Raw genomic sequence first — 20,844 nt, 5'->3', positions numbered from 1 at the left:
AACAAAAATAAACAAAACAAAACAAAAAATTGTTGGTGGAGCACTCTGAAATCTATACGATTATTGTGGTATATGACCAGTCTCAAATTATCCTACTTCGTACATGTTATGCAAAGACCTAGCTCTCTGGAGAAGATTCTGATGCTGGGAAAGGTGAAAGGTGAAAGGTGAAAGGAAAGAGAAGAGGATGACCAGCAGCAAGGTGGATGGACTTAATTACAGTGGTGATGAGTGCATCATTGGAATTGCTGAAGGACCAGGTTAGGTTAGATCATCTTGGAGAAAAATCCATCTACAGTATGTGGTCACTAAGAGTCATCAGCCACTTGATGGCACGTAATCAATCAAATCTTGGGATAATGGTAGCCCAGGTTGGTTGTTTATAATTTTAGTTGGGGTCTCCAGTGATATGGGGAGATATGCCCAATTAAATGCAAAATTCCAGAGGTTAGCCAGAAGAGATAAGGAATTATTTTTAAACAAGCAATGCATGGAAGTGGAAGAAGACAATAGAATAGGAAGGACAAGAGACCTCTTCCAGAAAATTAGAAACATTGGGGGTAAATTCCAGGCAAAAATGGGTATGATCAAAAACAAAGATGGCAAGGACCTAACAGAAGAAGAAGAGATCAAGAAAAGGTGGCAGGAATATACAGAAGTCCTGTATAGGAAGGAGAACAACATCAGGGATAGCTTTGACGGTGTGGTCAGTGAGCTAGAGCCAGACATCCTGAGGAGTGAGGTTGAATGGGCCTTAAGAAGCATTGCTAATAACAAGGCAGCAGGAGACGATGGCATCCCAGCTGAACTGTTCAAAATCTTGCAAGATGATGCTGTCAAGGTAATGCATGCTATATGCCAGCAAATTTGGAAAACACAAGAATGGCCATCAGATTGGAAAAAATCAACTTATATCCCCATACCAAAAAAGGGAAACACTAAAGAATGTTCAAACTATCGAACAGTGGCATTCATTTCACATGCCAGTAAGGTAATGCTCAAGATCCTGCAAGGTAGACTTCAGCAATTCATGGAGCGAGAATTGCCAGATGTACACGCTGGGTTTAGAAAAGGCAGAGGAACTAGGGACCAAATTGCCAATATCCGCTGGATAATGGAAAAAGCCAGGGAGTTTCAGAAAAACATCTATTTCTGTTTTATTGACTATTCTAAAGCCTTTGACTGTGTCAAGCATAACAAATTGTGGCAAGTTCTTAGCGGTATGGGGATACCAAGTCATCTTGTATGCCTCCTGAAGAATCTGTATAACGACCAAGTAGCAACAGTAAGAACAGACCACGGAACAACAGACTGGTTTAAGATTGGGAAAGGAGTACGGCAGGGCTGTATACTCTCACCCTACCTATTCAACTTGTACGCAGAACACATCATGCGACATGCTGAGCTTGAGGAATCCAAGGCTGGAATTAAAATCGCTGGAAGAAACATTAACTATCTCAGATATGCAGATGATACCACTTTGATGGCTGAAAGCGAAGAGGAACTCAGGAGCCTTATGATGAAGGTGAAAGAAGAAAGTGCAAAAGCTGGCTTGCAGCTAAACCTCAAAAAAACCAAGATTATGGCAACCAGCTTGATTGATAACTGGCAAATAGAGGGAGAAAATGTAGAAGCAGTGAAAGACTTCGTATTTCTAGGTGCGAAGATTACTGCAGATGCTGACTGCAGTCAGGAAATCAGAAGACGCTTAATCCTTGGGAGAAGAGCAATGACAAATCTTGATAAAATAGTTAAGAGCAGAGACATCACACTGACAACAAAGGTCCGCATAGTTAAAGCAATGGTGTTCCCCGTAGTAACATATGGCTGCGAGAGCTGGACCATAAGAAAGGCTGAGAGAAGGAAGATCGATGCTTTTGAGCTGTGGTGTTGGAGGAAAATTCTGAGAGTTCCTTGGACTGCAAGAAGATCAAACCAGTCCATCCTCCAGGAAATAAAGCCAGACGGCTCACTTGAGGGAATGATATTAAAGGCAAAACTGAAATACTTTGGCCACATAATGAGAAGACAGGACACCCTGGAGAAGATGCTGATACTAGGGAGAGTGGAAGGCAAAAGGAAGAGGGGCCGACCAAGGGCAAGATGGATGGATGATATTCTAGAGGTGACGGACTCGTCCCTGGGGGAGCTGGGGGTGTTGACCAACAGGAAGCTCTGGCGTGGGCTGGTCCATGAAGTCATGAAGAGTCGGAAGCTACTAACCGAATAAACAACAAGGGCTTTATTTCTGATTAGACAGGCATAGGATCAGTCTTCTCATACAAAATTGGTTAAGTGATCTTTGCCTTTACCACCAAACTCTATTAATGCCTAATTTGTTTCAAACTTGGAGACTATATCATGTTTTTTAAAAAACTTTCTAAAACGAGCTTTGCCATCTTGAAAAGCCTGATTTCAATATAACTCAACTGATTAGGTTAACATCCCACCTTTGATAAACTTAAAATATTAACTGACACTAAAGCAATTATGTACTGAAACAGCTATCACCAAGATCTAATTAGCGTTGTTAAGTAGGTGTCAGTCTTTTTTTTTTTATGCTTCAGTCGTGTCCGATTCTCGGAGACTGTCTGGACTAGTCCCTGCAGTTTTCTTGACAGTTTTTCAGAAGTGGTTTGCCATTGCCTTCTTTCTAGGGCTATATATTCTATATTTTGCCCCCTTAAAACGCTTTATGTAGAGCTATATCCCCCCCTTAAAACGCTTTATGTAGAGCTTTTTAAACGCGAGGTATTTTTTTTTCCTGTATCGCAATGTTTTTTTTTTAAATGACGGCTGCGTAACTCGGAAAGTATATTATCGTTACAAATCCTGATGTAGTTACTTGTAAACCGAGGCTTTTACGGACCGATCTAGAATTTGCATTTGCGTCTATTAGCCCAAGAAGTAGTATGTAAGGTTAAAACTTCAACTCTAGCTATGCTCTGATGAAATACGACTCCAAATCAAGGGTCCTCTCGTTACACCCTCAATGCGATCCAGAATTGTGACAGAAAACTGGCTATGCCCGATCAGAATTGTTGGGGGAGGGAAGGGGTAGCGAATGCAAAATAGGCAAAACATTTTTTTCCCCTTTATTTAGTAGCAAATCTCCAAATTGGCTTCTAGGACTTAAATCGCTGCGGTGGATACGGTTGTTTTTTCCCACGCCATCCACCTCCTCTCTTCCACAAGGATGAGAGAAACACGCGGTGCTGTTCTGAGCAGGATTCGGTCCGAAATCCACTTATTGCTAAATAGGCCTAAAAATGGGTTTTATGCCCCACATCCCACTTCACTTGGTAACTGCACCAGATACAGCTTCTGAGTAAAATAGACTACGAGAGAATTAGCCTGCGGGCGTAATGTGTAAAACAGAATCCTTAATTTCCCTTCTCCGGATCAGTTCCACGGAGATCAATAAACCTAATCCACAATAAACACCAGATCGAACGTTCCCCCCCTGCGGCTCTTCTTCCCTCCGTGAAGACACAGGCGATCATTGCGCATGCGTCGGAAATTGTAATAGCCCGATAGGTGGCGCAAGAGAAAACTACAGTTTTACGTAAAGCTCCGGCCAAATCAGAAGGATGGGGGAAGAGAGCGAGGAAGGGAGGGAGATAGATAGCTAGATAGCTAGATAAATAAATAAATACTGCTCATGCGTATCCACTGGTCGAGTCTAGGCCAAAAGTAGATTCCGCTTATGCGCGTGCGCAGTTAAAGAGGGTTCAACTCTAGGTGGAGAAAAGTGCGCGTGCGCATGGGAAGGCCTTGCCTGTTGGGAGGGGTCAGAGAGGGAAGGGTACGCCGCGCAGGCGCAGTATGGCGGCCAAGTATGTGTGTATGTGAGAGTCTGACGGGTTCAAAATGGCGGCGGCGGCTGCTTCTATGTGAGGGGAAGAGTCTGGGGGCGGCGGGAAGGGAAGGAGGGCGAATGACGGTGGGGTTGAGTGATTAAGTGGTGCGGTACTACCAGGCCCCGAGGACCAACGCGAGGGTGCCTAGTGGCCCTCTGTAGTGGGAGGCTCTGGTTGTGTCCCGGGGGGTGATAGAAGTGGAAGCGACAAGGCTGAGGTTGGGGTGCAAATTCGGGGCCACCGTGGAGAGCCCAGGATGGGGCCGATAGTTTCGGGGGAAGGGGTCTGGGTTAGGCTTCGTAGAGGCATTTGAGATGAGCCAAGGCTACTGAGGTGAGAATCGGAGGGATGGGCAGAGGCTCGAAAGGCAAGTTGAGGGACTGGGAAGGCTGAAGATGTGTGTGGGCGAGACTGGTCTTCAATGGGGGATTTCCAGGGCTTGTGGGGCCAAATCGATGGGGGAAAGCTTATTTATCTTATGATCAGTGGGACGCGGGAGAGAGTTTATGTCGCGGCAGGGACTTTCTGGGAGTTTTTTTTCCCCCCTGCGACGAGTTACTGCTTCAGAGTTGGTCGTTTGGGACCTAGGGTGAAGAGAGGTTATAGTTCTCAGGGCACCCTCCCCCTCCAAACCCTTGCGGAGAGGAGCCGGAGTATTGTATGCCCTCCAGGATCCACCTGGCAACCCCCCACCCTCCAGAAGGAAGTTGGTTACCCTTTCTATTTGAAGGCTTCCTGCCCTTTCTGGACACCAAAGTTCTCAGCCTTTGAAGACGATTGGGAATTGATTGATTTTCTTTATTTCTTTTTCTTGCCCTAGAAAGGGGCAAAGGAAAATCAGAGACCTGGTAAGACCTAACTTTGTTTATATTCTGTAGCTTTGTAAACAGTGCTATATTAATACTTCCTCTTCTCTATGGTGAAAACCAAGGTGTCTCACTGCATTAGTGTCACTGCAAATTATGTAATATTCTATTGCTTAAAATCCAAACAATTTTTCTCCTCCCTAATTTCTGACTCTTTTTCAGTAGTATTATTCTGAACCATTTTAATGGCTCTGGGACCTTGGGGCAACAAGTGAGATTGGCACTAGGGGCAAGTAGACATCTCTGAATTTCCTTTACCCCACCCAGTTCCTTCTTGCTATTTATATGTCAAATCACCCAGGCAGAAGAACTTAGCTCTGTGTTGGTTTTCAAACTGTGACTAAAACAAGTTATGCAGTCTTTCTTAACATGTATTTTTTATTTAAGCATTTTTTATATAAATTGGTATTACAGAGAGAGTTTCCAAAGACTGATTCCTGTGTTAGTTACTTATACAATAATAATGAGTCCTCTCCTCATCCATCAGTTTAGTCGCTTATATGTTATTATTCTTACATAGGCTTTTAATGTCAGGCGGTTGTAATATTATTGGATTTATCCCACTGTATAAACTGTTAACTACAGAAGTCCTTGTATAATTATGCAGCAAAATTATGATTGTGGTACGCACACTTGACTATAGTGTTGTAAAGGAACAACAAATTGACAACAGATATAATGGTTGAAATCATATATTGCAGCTAGCCTGTTTAAATCTTAAAGTATTGAAAGGGTTTTTTGTTATTGTTTTTTGCTATAACTATCTTCCAAATACATTATATCAGTATGGATTTAAAGCATGCTTAGACAACATGTGGCTCTCTGAAATACAACTCCAAACATCCCTAACCTTAGCCGTGCTTTCAGGAGTTGAAGGGCAACAGACTACTCACTTTTGATTTATGTTACAGTATAAGTCAATGGATCTCAAGTTTTGCATGTTGGTAACCCAATCAGAATGATATGGGAATTTGTGCAACGTCTTCCTTATGGATAAAAATAATGATCACACTGATGATAGGGTTGAGCAAGAAATAAATATACTGCTTTTACTTATTACTTTAATCCATTAGTATAGGGGTTCTCAAACTTTGCAGTTACTGCAGCTTCCCACTGTGAACTTGTATAGACAAAATTAGGAGCAAAGCCCAGAGCAAGTTTTTACAGTATCCTCCTTTGCCCGAGCAAGCCTGATGAAGTTTTTTAAAGACCAAGACACCCCTCTAAGTTGCTTGCTATTCTCTGGGAGATCCTGACTCACAGTTTGAGGACACTTGATATTATATTATCAAACTGCTTTATTAAATATTCTCAACCTGAAAAAAGTTACTCTTCTATGTATGAAATCATTATAATGAAAAATAGATTATAAGTCAAATTGTAATTGTTTTAAGTCAGACAGATAGCATGGGAATTACGAGGACTAACTTTATAATCATAGCATTAATGTTTTGAAATGCTTTCTATAAAAATATCTGAAAATATTTTTGCATTAAATTGAGCATGTTTGTTCTTACATTGATTTTTCAACCCCACACTTGATCGTAGCAAAAGACCAAGAACCCTTCAACCCATTTAAAAAACACAACTTACTTTGTGTCACAGATCAACATACACACATGCATTACTGTAGCACTGGACAAATTATGGAAGACCCCTCAGAAGCTGCAGCTGGTCTAGAATGCAGTAGCACAGGCACAATGTAATGTCTCTATTTCATGAGCTGCACTGGTTGCCAGCAAACTTCTGGGTGCAATTCAAAGTGCTGGTGGCACTTATAAACCTCTTCATGGTATGGGGCCTGGGAATCTGAGAACCATCTGTCTCTAGTCATTTCTACCCCTCCTATACAATTGGACAAAGTTGACGTGCTCTGAGTTCCCATTGATCAGTGTCACCTGATGGAAAGCAGGCTTTCTCTGTCACAGCACCTGCTACAAAATTCATATGGCCCTTACCCTGCCTTTGTTCAAATGGTGGTGGTGGTTGTTATTTATTAAATTTATATGCAGCCAGACTCCCAGCAACTCTGGGTGGTTATAAACATGGCTATTCCCACAGGCCTTGGACTATAGTAGGTGGTGGACCTGTATGGTAGATTGGTATGTTTTGTTGCTGTGTCCAGACAGTACTGTTCTTTATTGTTTTTCATACCATTTTTAGTGTTGTATGCGGCCCAGAATCATAGTGGAATTGCATGGCCTTATAAATTTAATAAATAAAATAAATTCATTGATATGCTTCTCTCATGCAATTGCCAGATCATACTTGAATTGCAAATGCTCTATCTGAATGAAATCTACTAAAATATTTTCTGATCAATATGGGTGATGAGAACTGAAGTTCAAAACATCTAAAGGTGTGACATGTTTTGGAAGGCTGAAAGAAAGTATTGAAGGGGAATCTCTGATATATTCCTTTCTCTGGTCTCAAGGAGGAAGAGGAAGAAGATAGCAGTTCTGATATATCCTTCTCACTCTCATCAGAAGAGTCTGAGATGGAGCCTGAAGAAGAACGGATCCGTTATAGCAAACGACTGGTTAGTATGCACTCTTTTTATGTTTCACTTCAACCATGTATATGGTTTTATGTTTCACTTCAACCATGTATAAATATGTATACACTCTGATGTAAATCTACATTCACTTTCAAATGTGGTGGCTTTATAGCTGCTAGAGATTGGTCAGGTCACTTTAACGTAACTTGCACTCTATTTACCAAAATAAGTGGTATACGTATGCCTTTTGAAGAAGAATACAGGCAGTGTTTGGTAGAGTGTGAGGAAAAAGTAAAACTATAGACACAGTGCATGATGCTTACTTTTCTCAACTTTCATCAATGTAGTCTCTAATGTATCATTATTCAGAACTTGGGAAAAGTTGCAATAGAAGGAACACTTAACTGATTTTGGAAAAAGCTAAGCATAGTTGTGTCTTCATATTTCAAAGAGACACTACCAGGAAATCTCAGGGCTTTAGACAGGGAAGTCAAGAAAAGCCTGCCAGGAGAAGGCAGTAGCAAGCCACTTCTATATTGTTGCCAGGAAAAGAACATGGATATGTTCGTGTGGTTACTGGAAATTAAACCCAATTCAAAGGAAATTTACTCCTTAGAAGTTGATTGTGATAGTGTTCAGAATAATTTGACTCCATCTGATGAGTCTTGATGCTATACTTTGAGTATGCAGTGATTGGATTCAAAGGAGAAAAGGTGATTCAGAGCATGCATGGTGTTTGCTTAACACTTGTTGGCAACTTCTTTAAGAAATTGTGTCTTTCCTCTGCAGTCCCAAGGAAAGACACAATTGATTTAAGAAGTTGTCAGAAGGTGCTATATTTGCGCCCCCACTCTTTCCCTTTGAATTTGATCAATATCCAGCCCTGCTAGACTACTCTACCATGCTTTTGAACCTGAAAATTGTTCAGAAGCTTTCCAACTGATTTGGTATGCAGCATTTTATCTTCTTGACTGGGATATGTTGCAGAGAGCATGCTGTACTTACATGTGTTGGCTCCACTATCTTCTAGGAATAATGTACTGTACTGCTTTAAACTCTTAAGATCTTAAAAGTTGTGCACTTTTCCTCTACATTCCATTATTTTTTAAAGTAATTCAAATGACTTCTCATGATTATACTTTTACAGACCAAAGACATGCTTAGTGGATACTCCACTATCTGTGAAATGTCCTTTCACTGGAGATTAATCAAAGTTCAGGTCCAGCTTACATTCTTAAAAGCAAAAATGCTGTGCATGCTAGACTTACAAAAGGATAGAGTAACCTACATTCTGATAAAGCATTTCTAATACATAATTAGTTAAGGAGAATTGAATGTTAGCTTTTCTGAGTTCTTGGGATAGGGGTGCTGGTGTAACACCTTAATAAGGGAACTTATCTACAAAAATGTTAAAATAGATAGTATGAGTTCAGTAAACAGATGAGATACCACATGGATTTGTGATTATTGCTTGTCACATTAAGGTTGTGGTATTTTAGAAGCAAAGTGAAGACATGCATTTGTGTACTCTAAACTGAATATGACTTGAAAGTTTATATATTTTCAGACAAGGGGTTAATGGATAAAGTAGTGGTAATAGTAATTATTTACCATGTAATAGTATGCACTGGATTGTAATTATGCTTATCTGTGAAGCAACATTTATATGCCTTTTCTTGAATCTTTATTATGACTCTTTAGCCACTGCTTTGCAGAAGAGTGAAAGTTCAGCTTTATCCACAAGGGCTGTAAGAGTTTGCTCATAAATAACTTATTTTAGAGTGGTCATGTATAGAATTGTAGAGTGCAAGCTGGAAGGCTCCTTGCTAGACCAGTCCCTTGCCCAGTGAAAGAAAACATTACAACAGCATCCCCAGTGGATGGCCCTGCAGCCTCTGTTTAAGCAGTGAAGGAGAGTCTACCGTTCTTCCATTTTCATTATCAGTATGGGTCACTGCATAGTAATTTGCAGTTATAAGCAAATAATCTTAAGGGCAAAGTTGGAATACATATTTCAAGATAGGATGTGTTCAACTTGAGCTTTCAGCAAATAGGTGTATGTACTTGAAGTTAAGCTGAGGATTGCCAAACTGCAGAAAAGTGTAGTTTTGTTATATGCTACTTATTTTGAATAACTTATGGACTGAACGATTAATAATTGCTATTCTGTTCCTGAAAAAAAATGTGGCTGGATTAGTGTTAAGCTATGTATGCTGGCCCTGCTTGGCTGCTACTAATTATCAGCTTCATCACATTTTAAAATTGGTCAGAACCTTGTCTTTTTTTGTAGGTACTAAAGGTAGAAGATTAATGTTTAAAACAGAGCACTGTGTTGTGATTGGGTTTTCTAATAACCTCTTACTACAAGTGTTCTGACTAATTTTATTATTTGCACATCCATTGTGGCGGCATTTATACAGATGTAAGTAAAGATTTTTAGAATGTGGACTTCAATTGGTGTGCTGGGAGCTACCTATCAGCAACTAGGTTGAATCAAAAATTTAATTTAAGCTTAAATGTAATTAGAATTCACATTTGTATATTGCACATATTTAATAATTTCCATCTGTCACTTTTAAAAATAAGTTTTATGGCAACTTTTGGACTGGCATTCAGAGGACATACTCAAAACTTTTAAATACCACACCCTGTATACTCAGTTTATATGTAATGTCACCATGTATTAAACACAGCTGGAGTATTAAAGCTCTGAGATCATAAGAAATTAGCCCTACAGTTCTGTGTGAATATTTTGTAATACTCAACTGTTTCTGTCCTTCCAGAAAGAAGATTACTTATAGCTATTTTATTAAACTTCACACATTCTGTTATGTGCTATCAGAATATAGGATGGCTATTCATCCCCAAGCATGGTAGAATGAAGGAAGAAATATAAAAGGGGTGGTGGAATGCTTGCTATTGAAAATAATTTGTTTTTTAGAGGAAGCAGTATCAGTTACTACTGAAGTATAAAGAACTAGAGTTCCAAAAAAAGTTGAAAAGCACCCTTTGGCTGCAGTTCTGTGTCCCTGGGAGCATGTCTTAGGAATGTCAGGATACTTCAGATCTCCCCATGTGAGGCAACAAGAGAGTGAGGTCTGTTCTTGGAGATGATCCAACTTTGTATGCCCTTCTCAATTCCCAAGCATACTTATAGTCCTGCAGTTGGTATACCTAATTTTCCTGCAGTTGGAGAGGAATATTGGACAAGGAATAGAGAAACCTCAATTCTTCTCTTTCTTTTGGCCTGTCACAAGAAGCCTGGCAGAGCTTAGGATAAAACACCACTTCCATCTTTGGCAGTTCTTCCTCCTGTTGATAAACTTGTTCTGCCTGTGTCCTTATGACATACTTCAAAACATTCATAGAAATTGGCTTATTATATAGCTACGTACAGTTGTTTGTAAACTGAAATATTTCTCTGTGAGCACCAAGTATTATTCAAGTTCCGTGTATCTAGTGGGAACAACAACATTGTTTGTGCCCAACCTTAATTTAAGATTCTCTAGGCTTCCAAAGGTTGGAGGAAATTAAGTTTAAGGTAGGGGTGGATTGTATGGAAGTGAGTTTTGGGAGCAGATTTTATTCTAATGTGAAAGAAGGGTTGAGAACAATACATACCCGCAGATAGAGCTCTTTGCTGAAGGGGTAAATGTGGACCAGTGGTACTGCAAGAGTCTAATTACAGGAAACTCTTTCTCCATAATTATTTGTTTGCTGTACAGTACCTCAGGTTATATATGTATTGGCTGTAGTTTTTTTCTATTTGGTGTGTTTAAAAAATGAATTTCAATTCATTATTAGTGTTAACTCTACAACAAAATTAATAGACCTAGTATCTAATATGGTAATGGACTGGGATGGGGAGAATCTTACAGAAAATATATAATCACAAGGCAAGCAACTCAGCAAAGAAAATTTATGTTTATTTTTATCTAGAATAGAACCAATTCAACAGGATTAGAGAATGTAGTAAAATCTCTAACACTGAAGTTGAGTGTGTGTAAAATATATTAAATCATATATAAATTTATGTAAACTGCTTAGCCAAATAATAGACTTCTCCCTGGGGGAAAGGCTGTAGTCAAAATTTATCTGTTGCATCTGATGTCTGCTGATTGGAGTTCTGTAAAAATTTTGCTATACATACATGTTTTTCACTGCTGCAAATGAGCAGGCTCATTTTGCAATATAATATAATAATTTACTTAACTACACACTTATACTCCAAGCACATAACTGTGTGCGTGCACGCACTGCACTTAGCCATAAAGTAGTTTCACTGTTTCTGGCTTATTGCTTATTCAGCAAGCATATGAACAAATCATAGGTTAGTTCATTATGTGAACATAGCCATTATTTATGTGGTACATACAAAGAGCATAGAGAGGAAGAGATCATACATACTTAAAGGGGCTCTAATGTTTGAAATGCTTGTATAATTCACATGGCGTGGTTTTTCTATTTGCTGTAGTCACCCACACAAATTGTAGCCTATTATAACTTTGACATTACCTTTTGGCTATTTGCTAGAGCTGACTTCTACAACATAGTACTCTTCATATGTATTAGAATACAACTTATGTCATGAGCCATAGTGACTGCAAATGATGAGAGCTGTATCCCAATGTATCTTTATTTATTGACAACTACATAGACAGAAGATTGGAACTATGCAAAACTTTTTGTGGGCAGGGAAGGTTGTCTATTAGTAATCTTATTGAAGAATCCTTTACAACAGGAGGGAGCAATTTTTATTTACCAAAGGAGTGCATTATATCTTTTTTATTGTTGTTATGGCCTCCTGGAGGGAGGAATGAATTGATAACACAATTATGTCATAGGCAGTGGAGCTGAACATATTAGATCTGTTTTCCTGCGGGAGGGGGCATTTGAGTGCTAAATTTGTTTGTTAAGCCTTTTCTTAATTTGCATGTTTTAATAAAAAATGAAAAAAGCACATCGTTGAACTTTGATGGTGCAATGGGGATTACAGAATGGTTACCAAGGTGTTATAAAGCCTACAGGCCTCACGCTACCCACTTGCTGGAATCATCTAGGAACCTACAGAATTTTATGGAATACACTCTAAAAAACAAAATACTGGGTTGATTTGAACAGAAATACACATTTCCAAAAAAAGTGGTGGCATAAAACTTCTTTTTTCAAGGCAAACCTGTTTTTTAGAAAGCTTGAGTAGTTAGAATGTAAATGTAAGTAGTATTCTTCAATAGAAAATAGTCTTGTCTCTTGGTTGGCTATAACTAAGTTACTCTTCTAGTATGTGGGGGTGCTGCACGTATGAACATGTTTTTATGTGCTTCGTCTGGAAAAAGGAAAAAAAAGTAATTAACTTTGAACCTGGCCAGTTAACTGGGATTATTTTCATTAACTGTGTTGCTAAATCTATGATTGAATTCATCTCTTGTGCTAAGCTATTTCTATAATTAATTTATCAATCAATCAATCAGTGTATATGGCTGCCCATCTCTCAACAGCAACTCTGGGTGGCTAACAAAGTAAAAAAATCAATGGTTTACTTAACTATGAATTGAGAAATAAACCATAACTAGCTGAGTTTGTACAACACTAACCATGAGCCATGGTTTAAGGACCAGAGAGGATAAGTTTGCAACATACATTAAATCACAACAAATAAATCATTTCGAGTTAGCAAGTTTTTGAACCCAGTCTATGAAACAGGAAATTCTCTATTGCAAAGTCTTGCTGCCCAGTGTCATAGGTGGGTGAGTGGGTAGGTAGGTAGTAGATAGATGCTGTCTTCCAATAGCCTGGGCTCACTAAGATAGAGATTAAGGGTCAAGTACTGAGTCTCTGAGAGTCCACTTATTTGGAAACTAGCAACCCCAGTTAATGTGTCTCAAGCTCCAGCTTTGTGCAAATGTGGATTCGAGACCCAATTGCCAGTAAGGCATGCTGGCTATCAATGTAAAATGAGTTTAGTAGGCTTTTGTGGAAGATAGAGGAAACAGATGGAATTTATTCCTTTGTATTCCACTGACAACTGCCCTGAAAATTGTTTACATTTCTAATGCACTTTCTTACCATAAATATAATTCACAGAATTTCCTTTGTCATGAGTATCAATTCAGTATGCTTTTAACTCAGGTCATAGATATCTCTGTCTGAAAAAGCTAATTGCTTAGGGGGAAAAAATGTCTGCCTATTCCACAACTGCTTTTGTTGGTGTAAATATAGCTAATTTAGTTTTTTATTCACTTGTTGATGTCCTTGATTTCTTCAGGCATTTTTTTGGCTTACAAACCATAGGGCTTGTAATTGTTATTGCTGACAGTCCTGCATTGTCCTATTTTGAAAATGTCAGTATGGGCTACTATGCTCTTGTCAGTCTGGCTGTTTCATAATTGCTTGACAGTGCTGTCTCTCAAGATGCAGTAGAAGGAAAATGATATTCTTGCACCCTGAAGTATTTCTTCACTAAACTATGTTAGGCATCTTATTATTTAAATTCCACATTTTTGTGCTATTTTGAAGTTTAACCTCTTTCAGTATTGAATAGTAACCATGTATTTGTCTTGTAGAAAGCCAAAACTCAGACATACTGTATTTCATTTCAATACATGTTACAGGGCTTGGTGGAGAAGGCAGGTAGATACACATTATACCATTGAACAGGAATTAGTTTAAATATTACATGAATACTTTTAAAGTATATTATTGTCTTTTATCCTAAATTTTTGAGGAGGTAACTTCCTATGGCTTCTATCAGTCCACCTCTGATTTCAGTTGTTTGGCAGGGCATGACTATTATGGACAAACAGTTAAAACATATAAACAGCTATATCTTTTGTCTGGGAAGACATAATGGCAAATAACATTAATGTTGCTGCTGAGTCAAGTTCTGTAGCAAAAATAACAATCAGAATGATATTGGCTGTTGGAATGCTTTAAGGTTTCCTAAGAAAGTGATTCTCTAAGACAAAAACTTCTTAGGGAGAAGAGGAATGAGGAAGTCAATATAAAATTTGGGGAATGAAAGAGAGAGCTTTTTATTTCTTTGTCCACTCCAAATTAAAAATGGGACTGTGGGTGAGAGAAGTATCTTGGAACTGTGCAAATGTATGTTTTGAAGTTCAAGGAAGATTCTTAAGCAGAAGTTTTAACAATTTGTATTACAAACCACAGTGCCCTGCATGCATAGTTTCTAGTTACTAAATTACGTATATGTGTACACTTTTCAGTCTGTCACACAAACATTTGAATTTTGGACAGTATAACAACAGAACAATTTACTGTAAAGACAAGCCGTATATTTTTAATTACAAGTGAAATATGGATTCTTAAATTTATTAAAATACATTACATTTTTGTTTTGATAATACTATGAGAATTGTTACACTTTGCAGTTGTCTGCGATTATATTTTCTTAACAGAAATTTTTCCTAATTTCTTCTATTTTTGCAAAATGTAGCTGGTTATGGGTGTAGAGTAATCATCAGCAAGGCATGTCTTTTGTTTCTTTGTTCCAGGAATGAAATTTACACTGAAAATAAGCTTGGGGCTGATCTGTTTGCAATGCTGTTTTAGTCAAGTCCAACATTGTCCATTTTGAGGGCTGTTTAATATTACAGTATATAAGGTCCTCTGATGCAGGTAGATAGCTTTCTCTGAAAGGGAAACTTCACTCTGGCTACATTCTTGTATCCGAGCGGTCTAGATATCCACATTTTTCTCTTTGAATTTTCAGCTCTAGAAATTGTTGTAAATAGCTGTATCTTTCTGTTAATAATTCAGGGTATAATTTGTCTTTATATGATCTGTGTCCCCTTTTCCAAAGCCATGTTCTGCCAGCATAGAAAACATCATTATTAGGAAAAAAATGTATTAAGAACTATAGCACTTTGTGAGATTTCTACATAGGGCTATCATTTAAAATCTGATAACTTCTCCATATGTTGTCAGACTTCCAAATGTGCCAATTGGGCTCCAGAAGTTGAGGGCTTATAGGGTATATTAAAGCAGGAAATCATTTATTTGTTTGTTTGTTTTCTTATTTTAAAAGCTTGATGAAATAAATATTTTTAGATTGACTCTAAAAGAGAGGAATCAGTTCCCTGTCCCAGAATGGGCCATTCCATAGTTTGCAACAACCATGAATCTCTTGTCTCTTGGATTTCCCATGATCAGTTGACTTCTAAGTTTACAAATCTTGAATGAACTCATTTGAAGCATTTAGAGCTTTAAAAATTATGTAAAAGGAGAGACTGGTTTAAAAAAAATAGAATTTTTGTTTCAGATTTATTGGAGTCGAGCAATTCAATATTCAATATAGGATTCTTCTGCCTTCTTAGAGTATTCCAAAGATTGTTAACTCACCACTTGTGTGTTCTCTGGTGCAAAAACATAAAAATCTGTTTCAACTACAGAGGTAAAAAGAGTTTTTCAGTTTCTAGTTAAATTGTTTTCAGAAATTTGTATTAGCCAATCATATTTTTAATGGTAGGATTGAAACTGAAGTTGTGAATTGTGAGGGTTGGATTTGGGAAGGACAGAAATCAAGAGCCAGGTAGGATCAATTTGTAAACACTTGACAGGTGAAATTAACAAGCCAGCACAAAAAATGGACTGCAGGTAATCCATTATAACTAAGGAGTAGGAGAAAGAAACTCAAGATTTAATCTTTGAAAATGCATACATACAGATTCTAGCCTACATAGAGGTTATATATTGTAAGCAATCTTATATTTCTTATAAGGAAGTAATTTATCTACTCATGTGAAACTCTTTTGATTTCTTGTAAGAGCACCAAGTTCCTTAAGAAAGTATTTATATCTGTGTCCTGAGGCAGCCCCTTACAGCAGGTTCAGTTTCTCTTTACACCCAGCTTCAAGTGAGAAAAAATGACTTCAGACTTCCAGACTATGATGTGTGATCCTTTGGTAGATTGATTGACAATGGATCAAGTTGCTAATGTCCTGCTCCAGTTATCAGAATCAAGTGGTACAGTATCAGAAATAGGTAGCAATTGAGGTGGGCTAGTTAACCTAGTTGATGAATCAGTTAGCTCAGCAGATGGGCCAGAACATGTCCCAGCTGGCCACTCCTGCACCTCCCCAGCTCAGGATCCAGCTGCCAAAGAAGCTGCAGCAGCAACAGTTTTTCACCACTAGAATCCCACTTCTTTGGCTGACAAATAACAGCAAATGTATGATCTTTCTCACTCTGTATATCTTAGACATCTGTCTGAAGCCTGGAGAAATTCCCACAGACTAAACCTCCAGGGACGCGGTGGCGCTGCGGGTTAAACCGCTGAGCTGCCGATCGGAAGGTCGGCGGTTCGAAACCGCGCGGCAGGGTGAGCTCCCGTTGCTCGTCCCAGCTCCTGCTCACCTAGCAGTTCGAAAACATGCAAATGTGAGTAGATCAATAGGTACCGCTTCGGCGGGAAGGTAGCGGCGTTCCGAGTCGTCATGCTGGCCACATGACCTGGAAGTGTCTATGACAACGCCGGCTCCAAGGCTTAGAAACAGAGATGAGCACCGCCCCCTAGAGTCGGACACGACTGGACTTTACGTCGAGGGAAACCTTTACCTTTACCTTTAATCCTCCATAAGATTTACAATTGGCCTTTTGACTGAGGGGGGCACAAAATGAGTTAAACCTCCCCTCCCTTCTGCTACAGAACAGCCTAAACTTCGCAGTTTTGCTAACTTCATGACACTTTGGAGGGCTACTTTTGATCTCCACCTACCACCTTCAGTCTGATTGTGAGGACTAATCCCACCTTGGAATGCTGCCTTCATTCACTTGTCAGCTGCCACTAAGACTTAACCTAACCTCTCTTTGGCCAAGTTTGGTTCTAAAAACTGGTCATTTTCTTACTGAAATGATACTCTTCCAGCTTATCTCTAATTACAATCTGCATCTGTTGTCAGACACTTCTTAACCATCCTGCATTCCTGAAACTTGCTCTTTCCTTCATGAACTGCAAACTACTGAGTGTCTCTTTTTAAAGAGCAATTGGATTGTGTCAAGGTACCCTACAACTGTCCATCATGTTGACCATCATTGCCAGGAAGAGTTCTTCCCCCCTTTTGCTGTTGGAAACTGCACCTGGCTTTTGCTCAGGTTCTTCCCCTCCATATGATAATTTCATAGCTAGATGCCACTTTTTAATTAATTAATTAATTTTTATTTATTATTTCAATTTATATGGCTACTCATCTCGAATTCATGACTCTGGATGGCTAATAACCATTAAAAACATCATAAAATATATTAACTATAAAAACAACAACCATAATTAGCAGCCGAAGTAAAAACAGAACCAACAGCAGTAAATCAACATAACCATTGCATGGGCTCTGCCACACATCCAGATCCCTAACCCAGTGACAAAACCATGTCTTTAAGGCCTTGAGAAAGGCCAGCAGGTCCAGGGCAAATCTAATCTCTGGGAAGAGGGTGTTCCAAAGGACGGGTTACAGTGCTATTTATTAGCCCATTTCTGGTGCTTGCATAGATCAGTTCCATTGTTTTTCATTTGCAGCTCTTAGCTGCACTAAAAATACATGAGCTTTTCACCATTCCCTCATAGTCCTGTTCTGTCCCTTGTGCATCTTGGTCCTCCACTCTCCCATTTCAGCCTTTAAGTGAAGAATTTGAAATGAAACATATTCTGGACTTTTGCTACAGACAAGAGAAGGTGGCATATCTCTTTCTTTGGAATAGCTGCTCAGACATGGAGAGGTTGTGGGAAGCAGCAACAGGTGTCCTTGCCCTCTGTCTTCTGTGACTGCCATTTGCAAAAACCTCACAAGAAACTTATGATGCTTGGCAGCCTCAGTGCCAGCTGCCAGTGCTGACCTTGAGGGGGAAGGGGATTAATTTTGGAAGGGATTATGAACAATATAGAGTCCAGTATTGAGGTGGGGGAAATGTTGACAAGGATGTTGACAACCTGGAGTTTCCTCCCCTTTCTGCTGTGGACTAGGAGGAACTTTGCCCACTCCACTTCAGCAGACAAACAGTGGGAAAGGAAGACACTTCTGGTACCTCCAGACCCAGAGCAAGAATAGAGAGGGGAAAAAAACATCAGGGATTGAGCTGGCAGGGCAGAAAATAAACCTGGGACCAGACAAAACCATTCTGTAAATGTAGGCCAGGTGCAGCCAACTGGCCAGTGGCAAAAACAGACTGCAACCAACAAAAAAGCAAAACGAAACTAGGATTTAAATTTGTGGGCATAGATTTACATAGAACCACATTCTTTGCTTTTGTTCAGGCTAATCTTCACTGTAACTAAGATTACTTATATCTACAGTAAATTATCATAAAACCTTAAGCCAAATCCTTAACTTCCTGTGGCAGCGCCAAATTCCTAAAGAGGAATTATTGCAATGGCCTGTGTGGACAATCCCTGAAGGTATCATGCAAATCCTTATCAGCTTCCTTGGGGATTCTAACAGAAATGGATATTTCTCTTAGTTCATAAGGTCATAGTAAATAGTATTACTGTTGTTAGAAGGAAGCTAAGAAAATAATGGGAATGCAGGACATTTTCCATTCAATAACAGCCAAATCTGCTTAAACCTGAGTTAAAATACAATAAAAACATATTGGATTGGATACAAAGTTCTGGTCCTTGGAATGCCTGTTATAGAACATTTGCAGTAAAGGGAAAATGGGTGGTGGGGGGAGCTGCTAATTTCTCCTCTACTCCCAGTGTTTCCTATAAAGCTATTTTAGGGGGGTAGAAAACTAAAACAGTAGGAGGTTGCATGGGGAACAACAGAAAGAACCAGCAAAACTTTATTCTCATATCCATGACACTCTCTGCTAGATTTTAGCCCCTTTTGTAAAAAGGAAAGAAAAGAAGAGGGATTCTCTATTCCACCCCTTTGCTACGATAACTGATAGTTGCTGAAACATTTAAAGTAAGTACAGAACAGCTATTGTTTCCAAATGCAAGTGCTTGCTAGCATTGATAAAAAATGCTAGAAGAATATTGCTAAACTTTTATTTCATCTTTTTTTTTCTGCACCATATATACCTGTATGACCAACAGAATAGGATCTTTTGTGAATTCCAAGTCCCAGCTCTTTTTGCGGTTTACTCCCATTAGCCGGTGGGCAAAACTGTAATCTGAGAATAAATATTGACTGAATAGATGAATTCATTTAACAAAGCTTGTAGCACTAGGGAAAATAAAATGTGCTATTGCTGACTACATATTTAGGATCAAAAATGTTTTTAGATTTCCTCAATAGGCTTTTTCAGATTTTATTTTGAAAGCAGAGCTTAGTTAGAGATAATGTATCTTGTTTACATGCACTTATGTTTCTACAGCAACATAATGCAAATAATATAGTCTATCTAGAGATGCTCTAAATCTCTAAGGAATCTGGAGGATCCTGACAAACAAGGCCACCTCAAAATTCTGTACTGAATGACTTAGGGTCCTGTTTCTATAGACTGCTTAATAACATGTTCTCTGCGTTGAAGGATACATGAGCCATAATAGCATGGCTCGCTATAGCCCTCTGCAGGCATTCAGGCTCCACATTCTCAAGTTGAAAGTGATGGGATAAGAGGACACCAGCTCTGTCTATAGCATCCTTGGGCCTCTTGGTTTCAATAAAACCTTGTGTGCAATAAGCATTGAGGTTTACAAAGACGGCTATATGCATGTTCTTTTACACCTTAATAATGCATAAAATGTACATAATATATTACATATTGTATATTTTATTTTTGCATTAGTTTTGCTGTTTATTCTTAGACACTGGTTAGTGTATATAGTACATTTCTGCAGAAGAATTGAGCCATATGGGGATCTTAGTGGGTAGAATGAACATATTTTTAACCTTGTCGTATAGGCAAAGCTGCCTATAGGAAATAAATCATCATCATCATCTTATGTAATTAAACTAATATTTTTAGGGCGGGTCCTATAGAACTGACCAAGGCACATACTAACTTGGTTATCTAGGAAGAGTTTAAGCAATGTTATCTCATTGCTCTGGACTTAAGAAAATGTTTCATCTCCTTTTGCCTAGGTCAGTATTTCTTAAAGTGTGGTCCAGGGACCCCTGGGGGTCTCCCGATACCCTCTCAGGGGTCTGCAAAATCAAAATTATTTGCCAGATATTAAATTTACTTGCAAAAATTTAAAACAATGTCACTTTTCTCATTATTTTTTATGTATTAAAAATTACTGGTTTTTTTCATGAAAAATATTTATGATAATATTTAATGGGTTTAATATTGTTATTTTTACATGATTCAATAAATATTCTATGAATGCATCAATTTTAATTTTTAATGCAGTAAATATTGATAAAAATAACCCATAAAAACAAAAGCTCTTTTCCATAGTTGCCCCTACCCTGTGGAACAGCCTCCCCAGTGAATTCTGAAGGGATCCTATCCTTTAAGCCATCTGGAAGGCCATGAAGAGCTGGCTCTTCCCCCAGGTGTTCAGGCAGTGTATGAATGGAGTTCCAAGAATGTATGGTGCAAATGCGTAGTGGAAGTGCTATTACTGGGGCTCTGTGGGGTGTAGTGTTGTTTTATTTTCTATCTTTGACTGATTTTGCTGTGAGCTACACAGGGTTATTATATATAAGATGGGCATCCA

At 38.8% G+C, this 20,844-nt stretch overlaps 1 protein-coding gene across 1 annotated transcript in view; it reads left to right on the top strand.

Moving 5' to 3' along the window:
• Window positions 1-3,809: 3,809 nt before the first annotated feature.
• KDM2A (lysine demethylase 2A) overlaps window positions 3,810-20,844 on the top strand; it is a 62,738-nt gene continuing 45,703 nt past the window's right edge. The window contains exons 1-3 of the mRNA XM_063289044.1: window positions 3,810-3,893; window positions 4,681-4,708; window positions 7,161-7,265. Coding sequence (XP_063145114.1) covers window positions 3,871-3,893; window positions 4,681-4,708; window positions 7,161-7,265 — 156 coding nt within the window. The 5' untranslated portion in view covers window positions 3,810-3,870. The remainder of the gene's footprint in view (window positions 3,894-4,680; window positions 4,709-7,160; window positions 7,266-20,844) is intronic.

This window comes from Candoia aspera, chromosome 1 (assembly GCF_035149785.1).
Source record: "Candoia aspera isolate rCanAsp1 chromosome 1, rCanAsp1.hap2, whole genome shotgun sequence".
Taxonomy (NCBI): domain Eukaryota; kingdom Metazoa; phylum Chordata; class Lepidosauria; order Squamata; family Boidae; genus Candoia; species Candoia aspera.
This window is presented reverse-complemented; position numbering and strand designations above follow the sequence as displayed.